General features: G+C 32.6%; 1 protein-coding gene across 5 annotated transcripts in view; it reads left to right on the top strand.

The window, feature by feature from the left end:
- The window catches only part of LOC121192404 (transmembrane protein 79-like), a 49,459-nt gene extending 31,398 nt beyond the window's left edge, over positions 1–18,061 (top strand). For 2 of the 5 annotated variants that reach the window (XM_041054086.1, XM_041054088.1), the window contains 3 exons: positions 13,917–14,111; positions 14,230–14,452; positions 16,364–18,060. In XM_041054086.1, the coding sequence (XP_040910020.1) occupies positions 13,917–14,111; positions 14,230–14,452; positions 16,364–16,556 (611 nt within the window). In that variant the 3' untranslated portion in view covers positions 16,557–18,060. Of the gene's footprint in view, positions 1–13,916; positions 14,112–14,229; positions 14,453–16,363 lie in introns of all 5 variants that reach the window. The other 3 variants (XM_041054090.1, XM_041054091.1, XM_041054087.1) reach the window with 3 other exon arrangements.
- Positions 18,062–21,738: the final 3,677 nt, after the last annotated feature.

The following is a 21,738-nucleotide window of genomic DNA, read 5'->3' on the forward strand; positions in this document are numbered from 1 at the left end:
TGGACTTTTTTTGTCCGATTTTGACGCCATACTATACTATGATGTTTTTTATGACATTTTGAGGTCAAAAAAAATTTTAACTTTTTTTGTCCGATTTTGACGCCATACTATACTATGACGTTTTTTATGACATTTTGAGGTCCAAAAAATTTTTGACTTTTTTTGTCCGATTTTGACGCCATACTATACTATGATGTTTTTTATGACATTTTGAGGTCAAAAAAAAATTTGACTTTTTTTGTCCGATTTTGACGCCATACTATACTATGACGTTTTTTATGACATTTTGAGGTCAAAAAAAATTTTGACTTTTTTTGCCCGAAAAAAACGCCATACTATACTATGACGTTTTTTATGACATTTTGAGGTAAAAAAAAATTTTGACTTTTTTTGTCCGATTTTGACGCCTTACTATACTATGACGTTTTTTATGACATTTTGAGGTCCAAAAAAATTTTGACTTTTTTTGTCCGATTTTGACGCCTTACTATACTATGACGTTTTTTATGACATTTTGAGGTCCAAAAAAATTTTGACTTTTTTTGCCCGAAAAAAACGCCATACTATACTATGACGTTTTTTATGACATTTTGAGGTCCAAAAAAATTTTGACTTTTTTTGCCCGAAAAAAACGCCATACTATACTATGACGTTTTTTATGACATTTTGAGGTCCAAAAAAATTTTGACTTTTTTTGCCCGAAAAAAACGCCATACTATACTATGACGTTTTTTATGACATTTTGAGGTCAAAAAAAATTTAGACTTTTTTTGCCCGATTTTGACGCCTTACTATACTATGACGTTTTTTATGACATTTTGAGGTCAAAAAAAATTTAGACTTTTTTTGTCTGATTTTGACGCCATACTATACTATGATGTTTTTTATGACATTTTGAGGTAAAAAAAAATTTAGACTTTTTTTTTCCGATTTTGACGCCATACTATACTATGACGTTTTTTATGACATTTTGAGGTAAAAAAAAATTTGGACTTTTTTTGCCCGAAAAAAAACGCCATACTATACTATGACGTTTTTTATGACATTTTGAGGTCAAAAAAAATTTTGACTTTTTTTGTCCGATTTTGACGCCTTACTATACTATGACGTTTTTTATGACATTTTGAGGTCAAAAAAAATTTGGACTTTTTTTGCCCGAAAAAAACGCCATACTATACTATGACGTTTTTTATGACATTTTGAGGTCAAAAAATTTTTTGACTTTTTTTGCCCGAAAAAAACGCCATACTATACTATGACGTTTTTTATGACATTTTGAGGTCAAAAAAATTTTGGACTTTTTTTGCCCGATTTTGACGCCATACTATACTATGACGTTTTTTATGACATTTTGAGGTCAAAAAAATGTTTAACTTTTTTTGCCCGAAAAAAACGCCATACTATACTATGACGTTTTTTATGACATTTTGAGGTCAAAAAATTTTTTGACTTTTTTTGCCCGAAAAAAACGCCATACTATACTATGACGTTTTTTATGACATTTTGAGGTCAAAAAAATTTTGACTTTTTTTGTCCGATTTTGACGCCTTACTATACTATGACGTTTTTTATGACATTTTGAGGTCAAAAAAAATTTGGACTTTTTTTGTCCGATTTTGACGCCATACTATACTATGATGTTTTTTATGACATTTTGAGGTCAAAAAAAATTTTGACTTTTTTTGTCCGATTTTGACGCCATACTATACCATGACGTTTTTTTTGACATTTTGAGGTCAAAAAAAATTTTGACTTTTTTTGCCCGAAAAAAACGCCATACTATACTATGACGTTTTTTATGACATTTTGAGGTCCAAAAAAATTTTGACTTTTTTTGTCCGATTTTGACGCCTTACTATACTATGACGTTTTTTATGACATTTTGAGGTAAAAAAAAATTGTGACTTTTTTTGTCCGATTTTGACGCCATACTATACTATGACGTTTTTTATGACATTTTGAGGTCCAAAAAAATTTTGACTTTTTTTGTCCGATTTTGACGCCTTACTATACTATGACGTTTTTTATGACATTTTGAGGTAAAAAAAAATTTTGACTTTTTTTGTCCGATTTTGACGCCTTACTATACTATGACGTTTTTTATGACATTTTGAGGTCAAAAAAAATTTGGACTTTTTTTGTCCGATTTTGACGCCATACTATACTATGGCGTTTTTTTATGACATTTTGAGGTAAAAAAAAATTTAGACTTTTCTTGTCCGATTTTGACGCCATACTATACTATGACGTTTTTTATGACATTTTGAGGTAAAAAAAAATTTGGACTTTTTTTGCCCGAAAAAAACGCCATACTATACTATGACGTTTTTTATGACATTTTGAGGTCAAAAAAAATTTGGACTTTTTTTGTCCGATTTTGACGCCTTACTATACTATGACGTTTTTTATGACATTTTGAGGTCAAAAAAAATTTGGACTTTTTTTGTCCGATTTTGACGCCTTACTATACTATGACGTTTTTTATGACATTTTGAGGTCAAAAAAAATTTTGACTTTTTTTGCCCGAAAAAAACGCCATACTATACTATGACGTTTTTTATGACATTTTGAGGTCAAAAAAATTTTGGACTTTTTTTGCCCGAAAAAAACGCCATACTATACTATGACGTTTTTTATGACATTTTTTAGGTCAAAAAAATTTTTGACTTTTTTTGTCCGATTTTGACGCCTTACTATACTATGACGTTTTTTATGACATTTTGAGGTCAAAAAAATTTTTGACTTTTTTTGTCCGATTTTGACACCATACTATAGTATGACGTTTTTTATGACATTTTGAGGTCCAAAAAAATTTTGACTTTTTTTGTCCGATTTTGACGCCATACTATACTATGACGTTTTTTATGACATTTTGAGGTCCAAAAAAATTTTGACTTTTTTTGTCCGATTTTGACGCCATGCTATACTATGACGTTTTTTATGACATTTTGAGGTCAAAAAAAATTTAGACTTTTTTTGCCCGAAAAAAACGCCATACTATATTATGACGTTTTTTATGACATTTTGAGGTCCAAAAAAATTTTGACTTTTTTTGTCCGATTTTGACGCCATACTATACTATGATGTTTTTTATGACATTTTGATGTCCAAAAAAATTTTGACTTTTTTTGCCCGAAAAAAACGCCATACTATACTATGACGTTTTTTATGACGTTTTGAGGTCAAAAAATTTTTTGACTTTTTTTGCCCGAAAAAAACGCCATACTATACTATGACGTTTTTTATGACATTTTGAGGTCCAAAAAATTTTGGACTTTTTTTGCCCGAAAAAAACGCCATACTATACTATGACGTTTTTTATGACATTTTTTAGGTCAAAAAAATTTTTGACTTTTTTTGTCCCATTTTGACGCCTTACTATACTATGATGTTTTTTATGACATTTTGAGGTCCAAAAAAATTTTGACTTTTTTTGCCCGAAAAAAACGCCATACTATACTATGACGTTTTTTATGACATTTTGAGGTCAAAAAAATTTTTGACTTTTTTTGTCCGATTTTGACGCCATACTATACTATGACGTTTTTTATGACATTTTGAGGTCAAAAAAAATTTGGACTTTTTTTGTCCGATTTTGACGCCTTACTATACTATGACGTTTTTTATGACATTTTGAGGTCAAAAAAAATTTGGACTTTTTTTGTCCGATTTTGACGCCTTACTATACTATGACGTTTTTTATGACATTTTGAGGTCCAAAAAAATTTTGACTTTTTTTGCCCGAAAAAAACGCCATACTATACTATGACGTTTTTTATGACATTTTGAGGTCCAAAAAAATTTTGACTTTTTTTGTCCGATTTTGACGCCTTACTATACTATGACATTTTTTATGACATTTTGAGGTAAAAAAAAATTTTGACTTTTTTTGTCCGATTTTGACGCCTTACTATACTATGACGTTTTTTATGACATTTTGAGGTCAAAAAAAATTTTGACTTTTTTTGTCCGATTTTGACGCCATACTATACTATGGCGTTTTTTTATGACATTTTGAGGTCAAAAAAAATTTTGACTTTTTTTGTCCGATTTTGACGCCTTACTATACTATGACGTTTTTTATGACATTTTGAGGTCCAAAAAAATTTTGACTTTTTTTGTCCGATTTTGACGCCATACTATACTATGACGTTTTTTATGACATTTTGAGGTCAAAAAAAATTTTTACTTTTTTTGCCCGAAAAAAACGCCATACTATACTATGACGTTTTTTAAGACATTTTGAGGTCAAAAAATTTTTTGACTTTTTTTGCCCGAAAAAAACGCCATACTATACTATGACGTTTTTTATGACATTTTGAGGTCAAAAAAATTTTGGACTTTTTTTGCCCGAAAAAAACGCCATACTATACTATGACGTTTTTTATGACATTTTGAGGTCCAAAAAAATTTTGACTTTTTTTGTCCGATTTTGACGCCTTACTATACTATGACGTTTTTTATGACATTTTGAGGTCAAAAAATTTTTTGACTTTTTTTGTCCGATTTTGACGCCATACTATACTATGATGTTTTTTATGACATTTTGAGGTCAAAAAAAATTTTGACTTTTTTTGTCCGATTTTGACGCCTTACTATACTATGACGTTTTTTATGACATTTTGAGGTCAAAAAAAATTTGGACTTTTTTTGTCCGATTTTGACGCCTTACTATACTATGATGTTTTTTATGACATTTTGAGGTCCAAAAAAATTTTGACTTTTTTTGCCCGAAAAAAACGCCATACTATACTATGACGTTTTTTATGACATTTTGAGGTCCAAAAAAATTTTGACTTTTTTTGTCCGATTTTGACGCCTTACTATACTATGACGTTTTTTATGACATTTTGAGGTAAAAAAAATTTTTGACTTTTTTTGTCCGATTTTGACGCCTTACTATACTATGACGTTTTTTATGACATTTTGAGGTCAAAAAAAATTTTGACTTTTTTTGTCCGATTTTGACGCCATGCTATACTATGACGTTTTTTATGACATTTTGAGGTCAAAAAATTTTTTGACTTTTTTTGCCCGAAAAAAACGCCATACTATACTATGACGTTTTTTATGACATTTTGAGGTCAAAAAAAATTTTGACTTTTTTTGCCCGAAAAAAACGGCATACTATATTATGACGTTTTTTATGACATTTTGAGGTCCAAAAAAATTTTGACTTTTTTTGTCCGATTTTGAGGCCATACTATACTATGACGTTTTTTATGACATTTTGATGTCCAAAAAAATTTTGACTTTTTTTGCCCGAAAAAAACGCCATACTATACTATGACGTTTTTTATGACGTTTTGAGGTCAAAAAATTTTTTGACTTTTTTTGCCCGAAAAAAACGCCATACTATACTATGACGTTTTTTATGACATTTTGAGGTCCAAAAAATTTTGGACTTTTTTTGCCCGAAAAAAACGCCATACTATACTATGACGTTTTTTATGACATTTTTTAGGTCAAAAAAATTTTTGACTTTTTTTGTCCCATTTTGACGCCTTACTATACTATGATGTTTTTTATGACATTTTGAGGTCCAAAAAAATTTTGACTTTTTTTGCCCGAAAAAAACGCCATACTATACTATGACGTTTTTTATGACATTTTGAGGTCAAAAAAATTTTTGACTTTTTTTGTCCGATTTTGACGCCATACTATACTATGACGTTTTTTATGACATTTTGAGGTCAAAAAAAATTTGGACTTTTTTTGTCCGATTTTGACGCCTTACTATACTATGACGTTTTTTATGACATTTTGAGGTCAAAAAAAATTTGGACTTTTTTTGTCCGATTTTGACGCCTTACTATACTATGACGTTTTTTATGACATTTTGAGGTCCAAAAAAATTTTGACTTTTTTTGCCCGAAAAAAACGCCATACTATACTATGACGTTTTTTATGACATTTTGAGGTCCAAAAAAATTTTGACTTTTTTTGTCCGATTTTGACGCCTTACTATACTATGACATTTTTTATGACATTTTGAGGTAAAAAAAAATTTTGACTTTTTTTGTCCGATTTTGACGCCTTACTATACTATGACGTTTTTTATGACATTTTGAGGTCAAAAAAAATTTTGACTTTTTTTGTCCGATTTTGACGCCATACTATACTATGGCGTTTTTTTATGACATTTTGAGGTCAAAAAAAATTTTGACTTTTTTTGTCCGATTTTGACGCCTTACTATACTATGACGTTTTTTATGACATTTTGAGGTCCAAAAAAATTTTGACTTTTTTTGTCCGATTTTGACGCCATACTATACTATGACGTTTTTTATGACATTTTGAGGTCAAAAAAAATTTTTACTTTTTTTGCCCGAAAAAAACGCCATACTATACTATGACGTTTTTTAAGACATTTTGAGGTCAAAAAATTTTTTGACTTTTTTTGCCCGAAAAAAACGCCATACTATACTATGACGTTTTTTATGACATTTTGAGGTCAAAAAAATTTTGGACTTTTTTTGCCCGAAAAAAACGCCATACTATACTATGACGTTTTTTATGACATTTTGAGGTCCAAAAAAATTTTGACTTTTTTTGTCCGATTTTGACGCCTTACTATACTATGACGTTTTTTATGACATTTTGAGGTCAAAAAATTTTTTGACTTTTTTTGTCCGATTTTGACGCCATACTATACTATGATGTTTTTTATGACATTTTGAGGTCAAAAAAAAATTTGACTTTTTTTGTCTGATTTTGACGCCATACTATACTATGACGTTTTTTATGACATTTTGAGGTCAAAAAAAATTTTGACTTTTTTTGCCCGAAAAAAACGCCATACTATACTATGATGTTTTTTATGACATTTTGAGGTAAAAAAAAATTTTGACTTTTTTTGTCCGATTTTGACGCCTTACTATACTATGACGTTTTTTATGACATTTTGAGGTCCAAAAAAATTTTGACTTTTTTTGTCCGATTTTGAGGCCATACTATACTATGACGTTTTTTATGACATTTTGATGTCCAAAAAAATTTTGACTTTTTTTGCCCGAAAAAAACGCCGTACTATACTATGACGTTTTTTATGACATTTTGAGGTCAAAAAAAATTTGGACTTTTTTTGCCCGAAAAAAACGCCATACTATACTATGACGTTTTTTATGACATTTTGAGGTCAAAAAATTTTTTGACTTTTTTTGCCCGAAAAAAACGCCATACTATACTATGACGTTTTTTATGACATTTTGAGGTCAAAAAAATTTTGGACTTTTTTTGCCCGAAAAAAACGCCATACTATACTATGACGTTTTTTATGACATTTTGAGGTCCAAAAAAATTTTGACTTTTTTTGTCCGATTTTGACGCCATGCTATACTATGACGTTTTTTATGACATTTTGAGGTCAAAAAAAATTTGGACTTTTTTTGCCCGAAAAAAACGCCATACTATACTATGACGTTTTTTATGACATTTTGAGGTCAAAAAATTTTTTGACTTTTTTTGCCCGAAAAAAACGCCATACTATACTATGACGTTTTTTATGACATTTTGAGGTAAAAAAAATTTTTGACTTTTTTTGTCCGATTTTGACGCCTTACTATACTATGACGTTTTTTATGACATTTTGAGGTCAAAAAAAATTTGGACTTTTTTTGTCCGATTTTGACGCCATACTATACTATGGCGTTTTTTTATGACATTTTGAGGTCAAAAAAAATTTTGACTTTTTTTGTCCGATTTTGACGCCTTACTATACTATGACGTTTTTTATGACATTTTGAGGTCAAAAAAAATTTTGACTTTTTTTGTCCGATTTTGACGCCATACTATACTATGACGTTTTTTATGACATTTTGAGGTCCAAAAAAATTGTGACTTTTTTTGTCCGATTTTGACGCCATACTATACTATGACGTTTTTTATGACATTTTGAGGTAAAAAAAAATTTTGACTTTTTTTGCCCGAAAAAAACGCCATACTATACTATGACGTTTTTTATGACATTTTGAGGTCAAAAAATTTTTTGACTTTTTTTGCCCGAAAAAAACGCCATACTATACTATGATGTTTTTTATGACATTTTGAGGTCAAAAAAAATTTTGACTTTTTTTGCCCGAAAAAAACGCCATACTATATTATGACGTTTTTTATGACATTTTGAGGTCCAAAAAAATTTTGACTTTTTTTGCCCGAAAAAAACGCCATACTATACTATGACGTTTTTTATGACATTTTGAGGTCCAAAAAAATTTTGACTTCTTTTGTCCGATTTTGACGCCATGCTATACTATGACGTTTTTTATGACATTTTGAGGTCAAAAAAATTTTTGACTTTTTTTGTCCGATTTTGACGCCTTACTATACTATGACGTTTTTTATGACATTTTGAGGTCAAAAAAAATTTGGACTTTTTTTGTCCGATTTTGACGCCTTACTATACTATGACGTTTTTTATGACATTTTGAGGTCCAAAAAAATTTTGACTTTTTTTGCCCGAAAAAAACGCCATACTATACTATGACGTTTTTTATGACATTTTGAGGTCCAAAAAAATTTTGACTTTTTTTGTCCGATTTTGACGCCTTACTATACTATGACGTTTTTTATGACATTTTGAGGTAAAAAAAATTTTTGACTTTTTTTGTCCGATTTTGACGCCTTACTATACTATGACGTTTTTTATGACATTTTGAGGTCCAAAAAAATTTTGACTTTTTTTGTCCGATTTTGACGCCATGCTATACTATGACGTTTTTTATGACATTTTGAGGTCAAAAATTTTTTTGACTTTTTTTGCCCGAAAAAAACGCCATACTATACTATGACGTTTTTTATGACATTTTGAGGTCAAAAAAATTTTTGACTTTTTTTGCCCGAAAAAAACGCCATACTATATTATGACGTTTTTTATGACATTTTGAGGTCCAAAAAAATTTTGACTTTTTTTGTCCGATTTTGAGGCCATACTATACTATGACGTTTTTTATGACATTTTGATGTCCAAAAAAATTTTGACTTTTTTTGCCCGAAAAAAACGCCATACTATACTATGACGTTTTTTATGACGTTTTGAGGTCAAAAAATTTTTTGACTTTTTTTGCCCGAAAAAAACGCCATACTATACTATGACGTTTTTTATGACATTTTGAGGTCCAAAAAATTTTGGACTTTTTTTGCCCGAAAAAAACGCCATACTATACTATGACGTTTTTTATGACATTTTTTAGGTCAAAAAAATTTTTGACTTTTTTTGTCCCATTTTGACGCCTTACTATACTATGATGTTTTTTATGACATTTTGAGGTCCAAAAAAATTTTGACTTTTTTTGCCCGAAAAAAACGCCATACTATACTATGACGTTTTTTATGACATTTTGAGGTCAAAAAAATTTTTGACTTTTTTTGTCCGATTTTGACGCCATACTATACTATGACGTTTTTTATGACATTTTGAGGTCAAAAAAAATTTTGACTTTTTTTGTCCGATTTTGACGCCTTACTATACTATGACGTTTTTTATGACATTTTGAGGTCAAAAAAAATTTGGACTTTTTTTGTCCGATTTTGACGCCTTACTATACTATGACGTTTTTTATGACATTTTGAGGTCCAAAAAAATTTTGACTTTTTTTGCCCGAAAAAAACGCCATACTATACTATGTTTTTTATGACATTTTGAGGTCCAAAAAAATTTTGACTTTTTTTGTCCGATTTTGACGCCTTACTATACTATGACATTTTTTATGACATTTTGAGGTAAAAAAAAATTTTGACTTTTTTTGTCCGATTTTGACGCCTTACTATACTATGACGTTTTTTATGACATTTTGAGGTCAAAAAAAATTTTGACTTTTTTTGTCCGATTTTGACGCCATACTATACTATGGCGTTTTTTTATGACATTTTGAGGTCAAAAAAAATTTTGACTTTTTTTGTCCGATTTTGACGCCTTACTATACTATGACGTTTTTTATGACATTTTGAGGTCCAAAAAAATTTTGACTTTTTTTGTCCGATTTTGACGCCATACTATACTATGACGTTTTTTATGACATTTTGAGGTCAAAAAAATTTTTTACTTTTTTTGCCCGAAAAAAACGCCATACTATACTATGACGTTTTTTAAGACATTTTGAGGTCAAAAAATTTTTTGACTTTTTTTGCCCGAAAAAAACGCCATACTATACTATGACGTTTTTTATGACATTTTGAGGTCAAAAAAATTTTGGACTTTTTTTGCCCGAAAAAAACGCCATACTATACTATGACGTTTTTTATGACATTTTGAGGTCCAAAAAAATTTTGACTTTTTTTGTCCGATTTTGACGCCTTACTATACTATGACGTTTTTTATGACATTTTGAGGTAAAAAAATTTTTTGACTTTTTTTGTCCGATTTTGACGCCTTACTATACTATGACGTTTTTTATGACATTTTGAGGTCAAAAAAAATTTGGACTTTTTTTGTCCGATTTTGACGCCATGCTATACTATGACGTTTTTTATGACATTTTGAGGTCAAAAAATTTTTTGACTTTTTTTGCCCGAAAAAAACGCCATACTATACTATGACGTTTTTTATGACATTTTGAGGTCCAAAAAAATTTTGACTTTTTTTGTCCGATTTTGAGGCCATACTATACTATGACGTTTTTTATGACATTTTGATGTCCAAAAAAATTTTGACTTTTTTTGCCCGAAAAAAACGCCATACTATACTATGACGTTTTTTATGACGTTTTGAGGTCAAAAAATTTTTTGACTTTTTTTGCCCGAAAAAAACGCCATACTATACTATGACGTTTTTTATGACATTTTGAGGTCCAAAAAATTTTGGACTTTTTTTGCCCGAAAAAAACGCCATACTATACTATGACGTTTTTTATGACATTTTTTAGGTCAAAAAAATTTTTGACTTTTTTTGTCCCATTTTGACGCCTTACTATACTATGATGTTTTTTATGACATTTTGAGGTCCAAAAAAATTTTGACTTTTTTTGCCCGAAAAAAACGCCATACTATACTATGACGTTTTTTATGACATTTTGAGGTCAAAAAAATTTTTGACTTTTTTTGTCCGATTTTGACGCCATACTATACTATGACGTTTTTTATGACATTTTGAGGTCAAAAAAATTTTTGACTTTTTTTGTCCGATTTTGACGCCTTACTATACTATGACGTTTTTTATGACATTTTGAGGTCAAAAAAAATTTGGACTTTTTTTGTCCGATTTTGACGCCTTACTATACTATGACGTTTTTTATGACATTTTGAGGTCCAAAAAAATTTTGACTTTTTTTGCCCGAAAAAAACGCCTTACTATACTATGACATTTTTTATGACATTTTGAGGTCAAAAAAAATTTTGACTTTTTTTGTCCGATTTTGACGCCTTACTATACTATGACGTTTTTTATGACATTTTGAGGTCAAAAAAAATTTTGACTTTTTTTGTCCGATTTTGACGCCATACTATACTATGGCGTTTTTTTATGACATTTTGAGGTCAAAAAAAATTTTGACTTTTTTTGTCCGATTTTGACGCCTTACTATACTATGACGTTTTTTATGACATTTTGAGGTCCAAAAAAATTTTGACTTTTTTTGTCCGATTTTGACGCCATACTATACTATGACGTTTTTTATGACATTTTGAGGTCAAAAAAAATTTTTACTTTTTTTGCCCGAAAAAAACGCCATACTATACTATGACGTTTTTTAAGACATTTTGAGGTCAAAAAATTTTTTGACTTTTTTTGCCCGAAAAAAACGCCATACTATACTATGAAGTTTTTTATGACATTTTGAGGTCAAAAAAATTTTGGACTTTTTTTGCCCGAAAAAAACGCCATACTATACTATGACGTTTTTTATGACATTTTGAGGTCAAAAAAATTTTTGACTTTTTTTGTCCCATTTTGACGCCTTACTATACTATGATGTTTTTTATGACATTTTGAGGTCAAAAAAATTTTTGACTTTTTTTGTCCGAAAAAAACGCCATACTATACTATGACGTTTTTTATGACATTTTGAGGTCAAAAAAAATTTGGACGTTTTTTGTCCGATTTTGACGCCTTACTATACTATGACGTTTTTTATGACATTTTGAGGTCAAAAAAAATTTGGACTTTTTTTGTCCGATTTTGACGCCTTACTATACTATGACGTTTTTTATGACATTTTGAGGTCCAAAAAAATTTTGACTTTTTTTGTCCGATTTTGACGCCATACTATACTATGACGTTTTTTATGACATTTTGAGGTCAAAAAAATTTTTGACTTTTTTTGCCCGAAAAAAACGCCATACTATACTATGACGTTTTTTATGACATTTTGAGGTCCAAAAAAATTTTGACTTTTTTTGCCCGAAAAAAACGCCATACTATACTATGACGTTTTTTATGACATTTTGAGGTCCAAAAAAATTTTGACTTTTTTTGTCCGATTTTGACGCCATACTATACTATGACGTTTTTTATGACATTTTGAGGTCCAAAAATTTTTTGACTTTTTTTGTCCGATTTTGACGCCATACTATACTATGACGTTTTTTATGACATTTTGAGGTCAAAAATTTTTTTGACTTTTTTTGCCCGAAAAAAACGCCATACTATACTATGACGTTTTTTATGACATTTTGAGGTCCAAAAAAATTTTGACTTTTTTTGCCCGAAAAAAACGCCATACTATACTATGACGTTTTTTATGACATTTTGAGGTCAAAAAAAATTTGGACTTTTTTTGTCCGATTTTGACGCCTTACTATACTATGACGTTTTTTATGACATTTTGAGGTCAAAAAAATTTTTGACTTTTTTTGTCCGATTTTGACGCCATACTATACTATGACGTTTTTTATGACATTCTGAGGTCCAAAAAAATTTTGACTCTTTTTTTTAAAGAGTATTCAATTCAATTCAAAATTATACATATATAGCGCCTTCCACAATCAAAATTGTCTCAAAGCGCTTTACAGAGACCCAGAGCCTGACCCCAGAGCCTGACCCCAGATCAAGCACTAAAGGCAACAGTGGCAAGGAAAAACTCCCTTTTAACAGTAAGAAACCTTGAGCAGAACCTGGCTCAGATGGGGGACCCTCCTGCCGATGGCCGGGCTGGGTGAAAGGAGGAAAAGGAGGAAGATAGGACAGCTAGGAATGGGGGAGAGGAGGAGAAGGACATGCAGTATAATACAATGAACAATGTTAGAGGGCCAGCATTTACATTACAGTTAGTGAACAATTAGTGGATAATGTGTGCTCAGCAGATTACAGTTATGATAGGAAACAGAGCACAGAGGCAAAAACCTGTCATGACTGGTAATTATTTACATTACAGTCTGCAAAGAATATTAATCCAATATTTATCTGTAGCAGAATGGAACATTAAACATGTTAGAAATGCATCATTGTAAACAATAAACAGCAGCAGGTGGGTGGAGCCAGGACCATAGAACATGCAGCTCCGGAGCCAGAGATACCTGCAGAAAGGTACAGAGAAAGAGAGACCAGAGAGAAACAAACACAGGACTACGGGACAGAGAGGACAAGAGTAGAGAACACAATCGCTTTGATTTAAAATTTGAGGAACACTGGAAGTTGCTGCATCGTGAATTTTATGCAGTTTAGTTAATACAACATGGTGCTGTTACATATTTTTTGAAGTAGATTTTTAATTGAGAAGAGTTTGTGTTTAACAGGACATATCAGATTGCTATGTTTATGACAGGTTAAAGTGTTTTCTGCCGCACATTTTCCCTCAGTAAGTACCTGCTCTCTTGAGTAATGATCTCTTGTCTCCTTAATCAGATAAAATTACATATCTTGAGATGAATCATGCAGTGACTTCAGTCTGAGTCTTGCCCTCTTTGTCCCGCTGTCACCTTCCTGTTGCAGTATGTGTGTATCTTTTGTATTAAAAGAAATTCTTTGTATACTCCTTCCTCAGATCTGTGTGAACATCTGTGCAATGAAAAAGTGAGGCTAGCTCTTGCGACAGTGGCTGCAGGGCTCCTTTTCCCTCTCCTGGTGTGGGGAGGTTATGAGCTCCTTCCCTTCGACTCACCTCTCGTGGAGAGCGCCCCCCTCAGAGTGGTGTACACACTACGCTGCTCCTTCTTCGCCACCATCCCTCTCCTGCTCGGTAAGACCTTAGTATGTTCATGTGTTAACTTTATCATGCATTGAAACAAACACCTAATATGATTTAAAACTCCATAAACAAATCAACACCTGTAATGATGACCGTTGTCTCTCTGCAGGCCTGGTGGTGCATGGCGTGGCCCGGCTACGGTACAGTGCACTGACGCCGCTCTATGAGAGTAAAGTGGTGAACAGAGAGGTTGCCGTGCACTGGCACTACGTCAACCAGTCACTGGCCCTCTTCCTCTTCTACTTCCTGCAGCTCACCGTCATGGCAACCTACATCAGCCAGGATCTGGTCAAACTGGTGCCGCTGCTCACCATCATCTTTGTTTTTGGCAGGTAGGAATGTTTTCCGTCACACATAATTTGATGTTTAGGATCCACATCAGGGGTGAATGAGGGGGTTGATGATTCTCCAGCTTGATGACTGAGACGGACCCTCAGTAAATAGGGTCAAAATTGTGGTTGACAAAGCACATTTGATGACTGTGATGCTTGTGCATTAGTGCAACATGTAAGGAAAAACAGAAGAGCAACTCTTCTTCAGGTGACCGAGAATGTCACTGTAAGACATGATCAGACTGTGTCAGCAAGAACAAACCTTCGACAATTACATAGAGAGGGTTGTTATAGCAGGGTTGCAGTGCATAAACCCCTCATTACAAAGATAAATGAACATTTGAGAGTTCAGTGGTGCAACAACCATCAGCACTGGTCTGCAGAGATGTGGAAAAAAGTGAAGTGGTCAGATGAGTCATCCTTCACCAAGGCTGTCATAGACCAAGAGAATATTACAGGCCTGAATGCTTGTAATGCAATGAGGGGATCTGGTGGCTTTGTTACGCTTGTAGGGGCATTTCTATCTTGATGGTATTGGTGTCTTCCAGGATGACATTGCCCCCTCTCCATAGGGCATGAGGGGTCACTGAATGGTTTGATGCTCTGGCTTTCGCAGTCACCAGATCTCAACTCAGTTGACCATCCATGAGAAAGTTTGGGCCCACTTCTTAGTTAGCGCTCTCCACCACCATGAGCAAAACACCCAGTCCGGGGAACTGTAAAAAAAAAACAAAGTAAAGGACTATAAAACTGAAATATAACTTTTCTCAACCTGTAGCTTTAGCTGTTACTCAGCATGCCTGAAATACACAAACATGACACTGCTGGGCGCAGCCTTACAACATACAGTGCACAGTCAAACCATGAGTGATCAGAAAGGATAAAAACAAATCCACATTAACAATATTTTCTAAAGCAGTATGTGGGAGTGAACATGTAGGTGAATGTTTATCTTATTACATAATCTGTCCATTGGTGTTTGTTGCATTTTGCAGAGTTACTTCCTGCTGTGACTTTGATCAGTTGTATTTTTCATGCATGCAAAGCATGAAAAATACACTGAACCTTTTCAGCCTCTACATAAACTACTTAAAGTGGGGATTTCTTTTAAACCTGCCTGATCATGTTTCTTTTGTTTTTTTATTTTTATTTTTTTACTGTTGCATTAAGACAGGATTCTACTTTAAGGAATAACACCCAACATCACTAAGTACCCCTTAATTAAAGATGTTTTTAAGTTAACATTTTAGTTATCTGAAGTGGAGATCAGTGAAGTCTACTTGAGCTCCAAAATCATCTCAGATACAGACAGAAAAACGAGGATGATACCACTGGGATGAGTTCATCACAGAATTTATCATGCTGCATTTAAATGCAGATCTGTGTTGTCAAAAGCCACAATTAATATCATTTATAAGACCTGCAGTTCTTTCCATACCAAAAAAATTGAAAAGTCACAAAACCAGTCTTCTGTCGAAACACAACAAAGCATCGAAGATCTAATCTTGTGTTCTACAAATCAGACTCTGGATTCCTTTTTTCATTTCAGCACCAAGTTTCAGTTGTGACTGCTTGGGCCTCTGAAAAAAAAATAGTCTCTTGCAGACTCAAATACATGATGAGGGAAAATTAGAGCAAGTAAAAAAAAAAAAAGCTTATATCAAGATCATTAATCCAGCTTTGAGTCATCAAGCACTTGATACAAAAACTGATGAAAGGCATGAAAAAAGCTAAGCCGTCTAATGTTCCTGCTGAAAAGGGCGAGTGGGCGTATGGGCTGATGTGGGTGGTGATCAGATCTTCAGTCATTATTTATCTAAATCAAGCTGATTATAAATGTGGATCAAACAGAAAGGAGATGAGTGCATCCATCTCATCGGCCTCTTATTTGTGTAATTTTCTGTGCTGCAGGCTTATCTACTGGCTCTGCCTCTCTCTGGGCAGCAGCTTCAGAGCCCTCGGCTTCGGCTTCTCCTTCTTCCCCATACTGGTCATGCTGGGCGCCAACCTCTACTACGTCTGCTCGTCAGTCGGACAAGGGGCAGTTTTCGACGTTGCACCGCCCACGACGGCTCCTCCTCCCAGGCAGCGTTGGTGGGGTTGAAGGGCCGCGTCCAAAAAGTGGTGAGGAGCTAAGAAACAAATGACTGCAAACACGTTAAACATGACAAAACAACAGACAAAAAAACTTGTCTCGTTCTTTTGTTGTCTTTTAAAGTTGTAATCCTTAAGATTTCAGTCCTTCTTGATTTGGTGACACCTGTGGTTGCTGATGGTGACAGCAAAACACTCCTTGATCTTTGTTGTCAGAAATACAACAAAAGAGGAAAAGGTTTATCTGTTTACAGGGCAGCTAAACAAACTTGTTTTTTTAATTAAGACGTCAGTCAATATAAATTGATCAGACGATCTGCGGACAAAAACATGTTTCCAGGGTCTGCTTTACAGTAAAACTCACTCTGTGTTTTGCTGGTTGAATGCTTTTAATTTGAAGAAGCAGAAGGGAAGCAGTAACTTAATACTTGATCAACTAAACACTCATTACTGAACGTAAATACATTAAATGGCAATTACAGAAAAAGCATAAATACTATCGAAAATGGGAAAAATCTTAAGGATTATAACTTTTAGTATTTGATTGTTTCTCTGTTCACAAAGAAATCAAAGATGTGAATATGGTTGGGAGTGAATCTGAAGCTCCAATCATGTTCTCTGTGTGTACAAAATTTGATCTCTGATGTTGTTCCAAATTAAAACTCCAACGGAGGTGTGACCTGAAGAAGGCCTCTTTTCACAATGTATGTTTACTGGATTTGTGCCATGTATCTTCCATTACAAACCTTTAAACGACCTCTAACTTCAGACAGGGAGTAACAAACACATGAAACCTGGAAGCTGTCAGTTAAAAACACTCTATCAAAAGAGCAGTATATCAAGAGTAAATATTTAAGGGTTTGATTTTTTTTTTTAATGAGGTTGAATTATTACAAGCATTAAGTTGTTTTTTTATAAATTCTATCATTTTATTTTTTTTTTGTCATACAACCAGTACTAGTGGTTGTCTTTAAGCTTTATATTTATAACTGAGACTGTTAAATGCATCTTTGTTTTATTGATCAAAGGCTTTTCTTTGTTTATAGCAAAATAAGTTGCTGGGCTATTTTTGGAAAGTTTCTTGTCTTTCTGTTGAAGAATCCTGCATGGATGGATGCATTGAGGAGTAAATATGATCAATATTTGGGACCTGGAATGAGTAAAATAAAGCTTCATTACCAAATATGATACTCAACAGTTGAGCTGATGATTCAGACCCAAATGACTAAGGATGGGGGACACGTAATAGCTTTTAAGTGGTATTGGTCCAGCTGAGAGGGGGCACAAAAAAACAGAGGAAATGCCACATGAAAAATGAAGTTAATCATGATTATAATTTTAGTTCAAAGAACATCATGATTTATGAGCCAAGTCTGAGAAACATCAAATAGTCTGAGCCCATATTCAGACCCAGTCTCAAGTGACAACAAATGAGGACAAACTGCACAGAAGAAGAAACGGCAAAGTCAAGGTTGACGCTGATAAAGACAAACACCGCAAGAAACGTTGCATCAAAACAAACAAAAACCCAAAGAAATAAATAAACTCTGACAGTCTACAACAAAGTCAGTGCGTTAATTTCACTGAGCGAGGATCCAATAATGTCTCTCTACTGTTAGACAGATTTATTTTTAGAGAAACTCAAAATATGTCTGCACTCCACAACTTTAAAGTTATACCACCCTCTGCTCCACTCACAGGACCCCCAGCACTATGTTGAACTTTAACAGACCATTAGTACTATAGAAGGTCACATGAGTATCAACATTTAGTATATAAATCAATAGTCATTTAAAAAAAAAAACAACATTATTTTGTGATCAAGCTGAGTATAAAATTGAAAGCTTAAAAATGTAACTTCTCCCTTCCTACAAAGCAATCAGACAGTCCAAAAATATTCTAAATCTTTGAAAACTTTATGTCCTGCAAGGGTTCATTATTTAAAAAAACCCCCAAAAAAACAATTTTAATTTCATGTAAAATCACCATCCATGTAGCTTCGCATTAACTTCCCTTTTTCGTTGAACATTTAAGATGTTAGAGACTAACATAACTTTTGAAACAACAAAACTTCACTCAAAAATAAAAAGTTGAACTCATAACTTCTTACAGTTACAGTCTCACTTTAATCTATACACACAGCTCAGGATTCATCAGCATTGAAAGGACCGAGGCTACTGCAAGGGCACAAATGAACCACTGTCTTATCAGACACTTTATATTCTGTTAGTTATGTCTCAGTTGTTCAGTTTCTCCTGCTTTGACCTTGTGTAACTTTATGCTTGAGATTAACGTACATGACAGACGGGCCTGTTAGGACCTGCGCAGACATTCCACCGAACTTGTTCTCTCTACCTGAACAGATGCTTGTCTCGGATAAGAAAATTATATGATCAAGTTTATAGAAGAAACTCAAAACATTCAGCAACAGGACTTTCACTTTAAATCAAATGTACCTTAGACCAACAGTAAATCTAAAATTTTAATATATATTTTAATAGCAATAAGATTTAAAATCTAGATTACTGAACACAACAGTGCTGGAGAGAACACAACAAATTAGAAAACATTTCACAAAACACATCAGAATCAAAAACACTTTTGAAGAAACTGTTCTGTTTTTGTGTTTTATAAAATATTCAGTTTTGTTGTTGTGTTAGTTTTCAGGTATAGTTGTATTTTACTTCAGTATTTCCATATTGTCCTTTGCCACTATTTTTATTTGATAGTAATTACATTGCAGGTTAAGACTTCATACAGGAAACCAAACATCAAACAACCTTGTTATATTTAAACTACGCAACAGTATAATAAGTACCACTAAATGCAACAGTGGAGAGCTACATACACATTTAAGCACCAGTAAATATGATAAAATATTAGGGCTGCTGTTAATTAGTATTTTCATCATTGATTAATCAGTCCGTTATTTCTCAAGTGATTATTTGGTCCAAGAGATGTGAAAAGAAAATAGTAAACTTACGATTTGCCAAGTATCTTTGTAGCACAAAACCCAGAGATAATCAGCTTAGTATCCTAGAAGAGCAAGAAAACAGTTAATCGTCAGATTTCAGAAGCTGGAACAAGAACATTTTTAACGTTTTTACTGAAAAAAAGACTTAAATGAACCAGTTAACATGGAAAAAATGCAAATTAATGTTCTGTCAATTAACTAATTGATTAATCATTTCAAATATATAAAAACAATGTCAGAAGCAAGTTGAGTGCAGGACTTTTACCTGTAATTAAGTAATTTTCTTATTGTAGTATTGATCCTTAGGTAAAGGATCTGGATTTCTTCCACAGCTGCCAAGGTTTTAATCAAAAGTTAACAATATCAGCACAAAACAGAATAAGGCGATATAATAGTCGGATAAAAGATCATAAATTGGATTTTCCTTTTGGAGGCTGCAGTTCATTATATTTTCCGTCTCAGTATATCAGACGTTGTTGATTTGCTCACACGGTTGCTGCTTACCTGTCAGCTAAATTTAGCCGTTTAGTTATCACTGAATGTGTGAAATGAAGCTGCATCGCACGTGTTTGTAACTGTGACAATGAGCAGGAGATGGAGAGGAAAAACTGAAAGAGAAGAAACACTCTGATGCACCTTATTTTTATGTCAGTTAAGAAAACAAACCACAGATCCAAGTTAATTTCACTCAATTTGTCTATTTAATATATAAAATACGGTAAAACATACGCAAAAAGGATAAGGTTTCAAGGGACTTGGATACTTTGGTACAACAAACACTTTTTTGTAAAAGCGGTATAGAATTTCAATAACATATCAGTGCATACTTTGTATATGAAAATATACACAAACTGTATATCATTCTCAAAAAACAACAAAAAGAAATATTTTCTTTACAACAAAAACCCAAAGCAGACTAGCTCAACACAATATATTAGCTATAAATTTCATCTTTAGTATTTCATATGCTACATTACTCTGAGTTTTAAAACTCATTTGTGATGCATGTCCTTTATCATTACTGTACGTAACATAACTTTTGTTGTTACCTGTATCCCATGCATTTACATTTTTCAAATTTCATGAATTACTAATTTCAGTTGTTTCCCATTTTTATAAATATATTCTATATTCTTAATTAAAATTGCAGCATTTAACTGGTATTTCCTTCATTGCATTTGCTAATACCACAATAACTGATCGTGCAATTTTCAGCAAGTTGTTTCAAAAAAGGAACCCAGTACTATATGTTTATGATAAGGTAAAGTAATAGAGAGAAAATAAAAACAGTTGGCTATCCTACACAAAATAGCAATAAAATAAAAGCTCCATAATAATATCATTATAATAATCGACAATGGAACTGTCACCAGCACAAATTAATCCAAAAATAGTGAGATTCTAAAAAACATTGTACACAACAAGTAACAGGGTGCAGGTTTTCATTTCTCATATAGATTGTCTTGTGACTACACTGCTAGATTGGACAGAGAACCGTTTTGTACATGAAAAAACCTGCGAGAGGCAGGATGCCAAAGCCAATCGGTGTGGTGTCACATTTCAGTCAACCATCAGTGCCCACAAACACACAGAGAATTTCCATGGAAATAAAGTTTTGTAAAAATGTAAATGACTGTGTCGTAGAAGAGGAGATCATTAGCTTTCTGAGGGCTGGCGCCGCTCATCAGTTGAATCTTTAAAGGAATAGTTTGACATTTTGGGACCTATGCTTATTTACTTTATTGCTGAGAGTTAGATGAGAAGATTGTTGCCATCCTCATGTCTGCCCATTAGTTAAGAAGCTACATCCAGCAGGTGGTTAGCTTAGCTTAGCAAAGAAACTAGAAATAGGGAGAAACAGTTAGTCTGGCTTTATCCAATCTACTTAATAACGCCTCTAGAGCTCATACTTAACACGCTGTATCGCTTGTTTGATCCGTACAAAAAAATGGTTATATTTGTGGTATTAGAGAGTGTTAAGTGCTGTATAGTTTCTTGGCCAGATAGTAAAATTTCTGGAGAATCAGCTGAATGGGGAGAACAGGAAAACCTCCTGTTATTCCAATTTGGAACTGTAATGTGTTCACATATTACAAAATGGTAAAGCCTTGTTGCTATATCATTTAAATAGTCTAAATTACTGATATCTCTAATGTCTCTAAGTGAGTTTACATCTGCCAAAATATTGCGAAAAAATATTTTTAGCTGCTGCTTAGTC

The sequence above is a fragment of the Toxotes jaculatrix genome, chromosome 13 (assembly GCF_017976425.1).
Source record: "Toxotes jaculatrix isolate fToxJac2 chromosome 13, fToxJac2.pri, whole genome shotgun sequence".
In the NCBI taxonomy this organism is placed as follows: Eukaryota; Metazoa; Chordata; class Actinopteri; family Toxotidae; genus Toxotes; species Toxotes jaculatrix.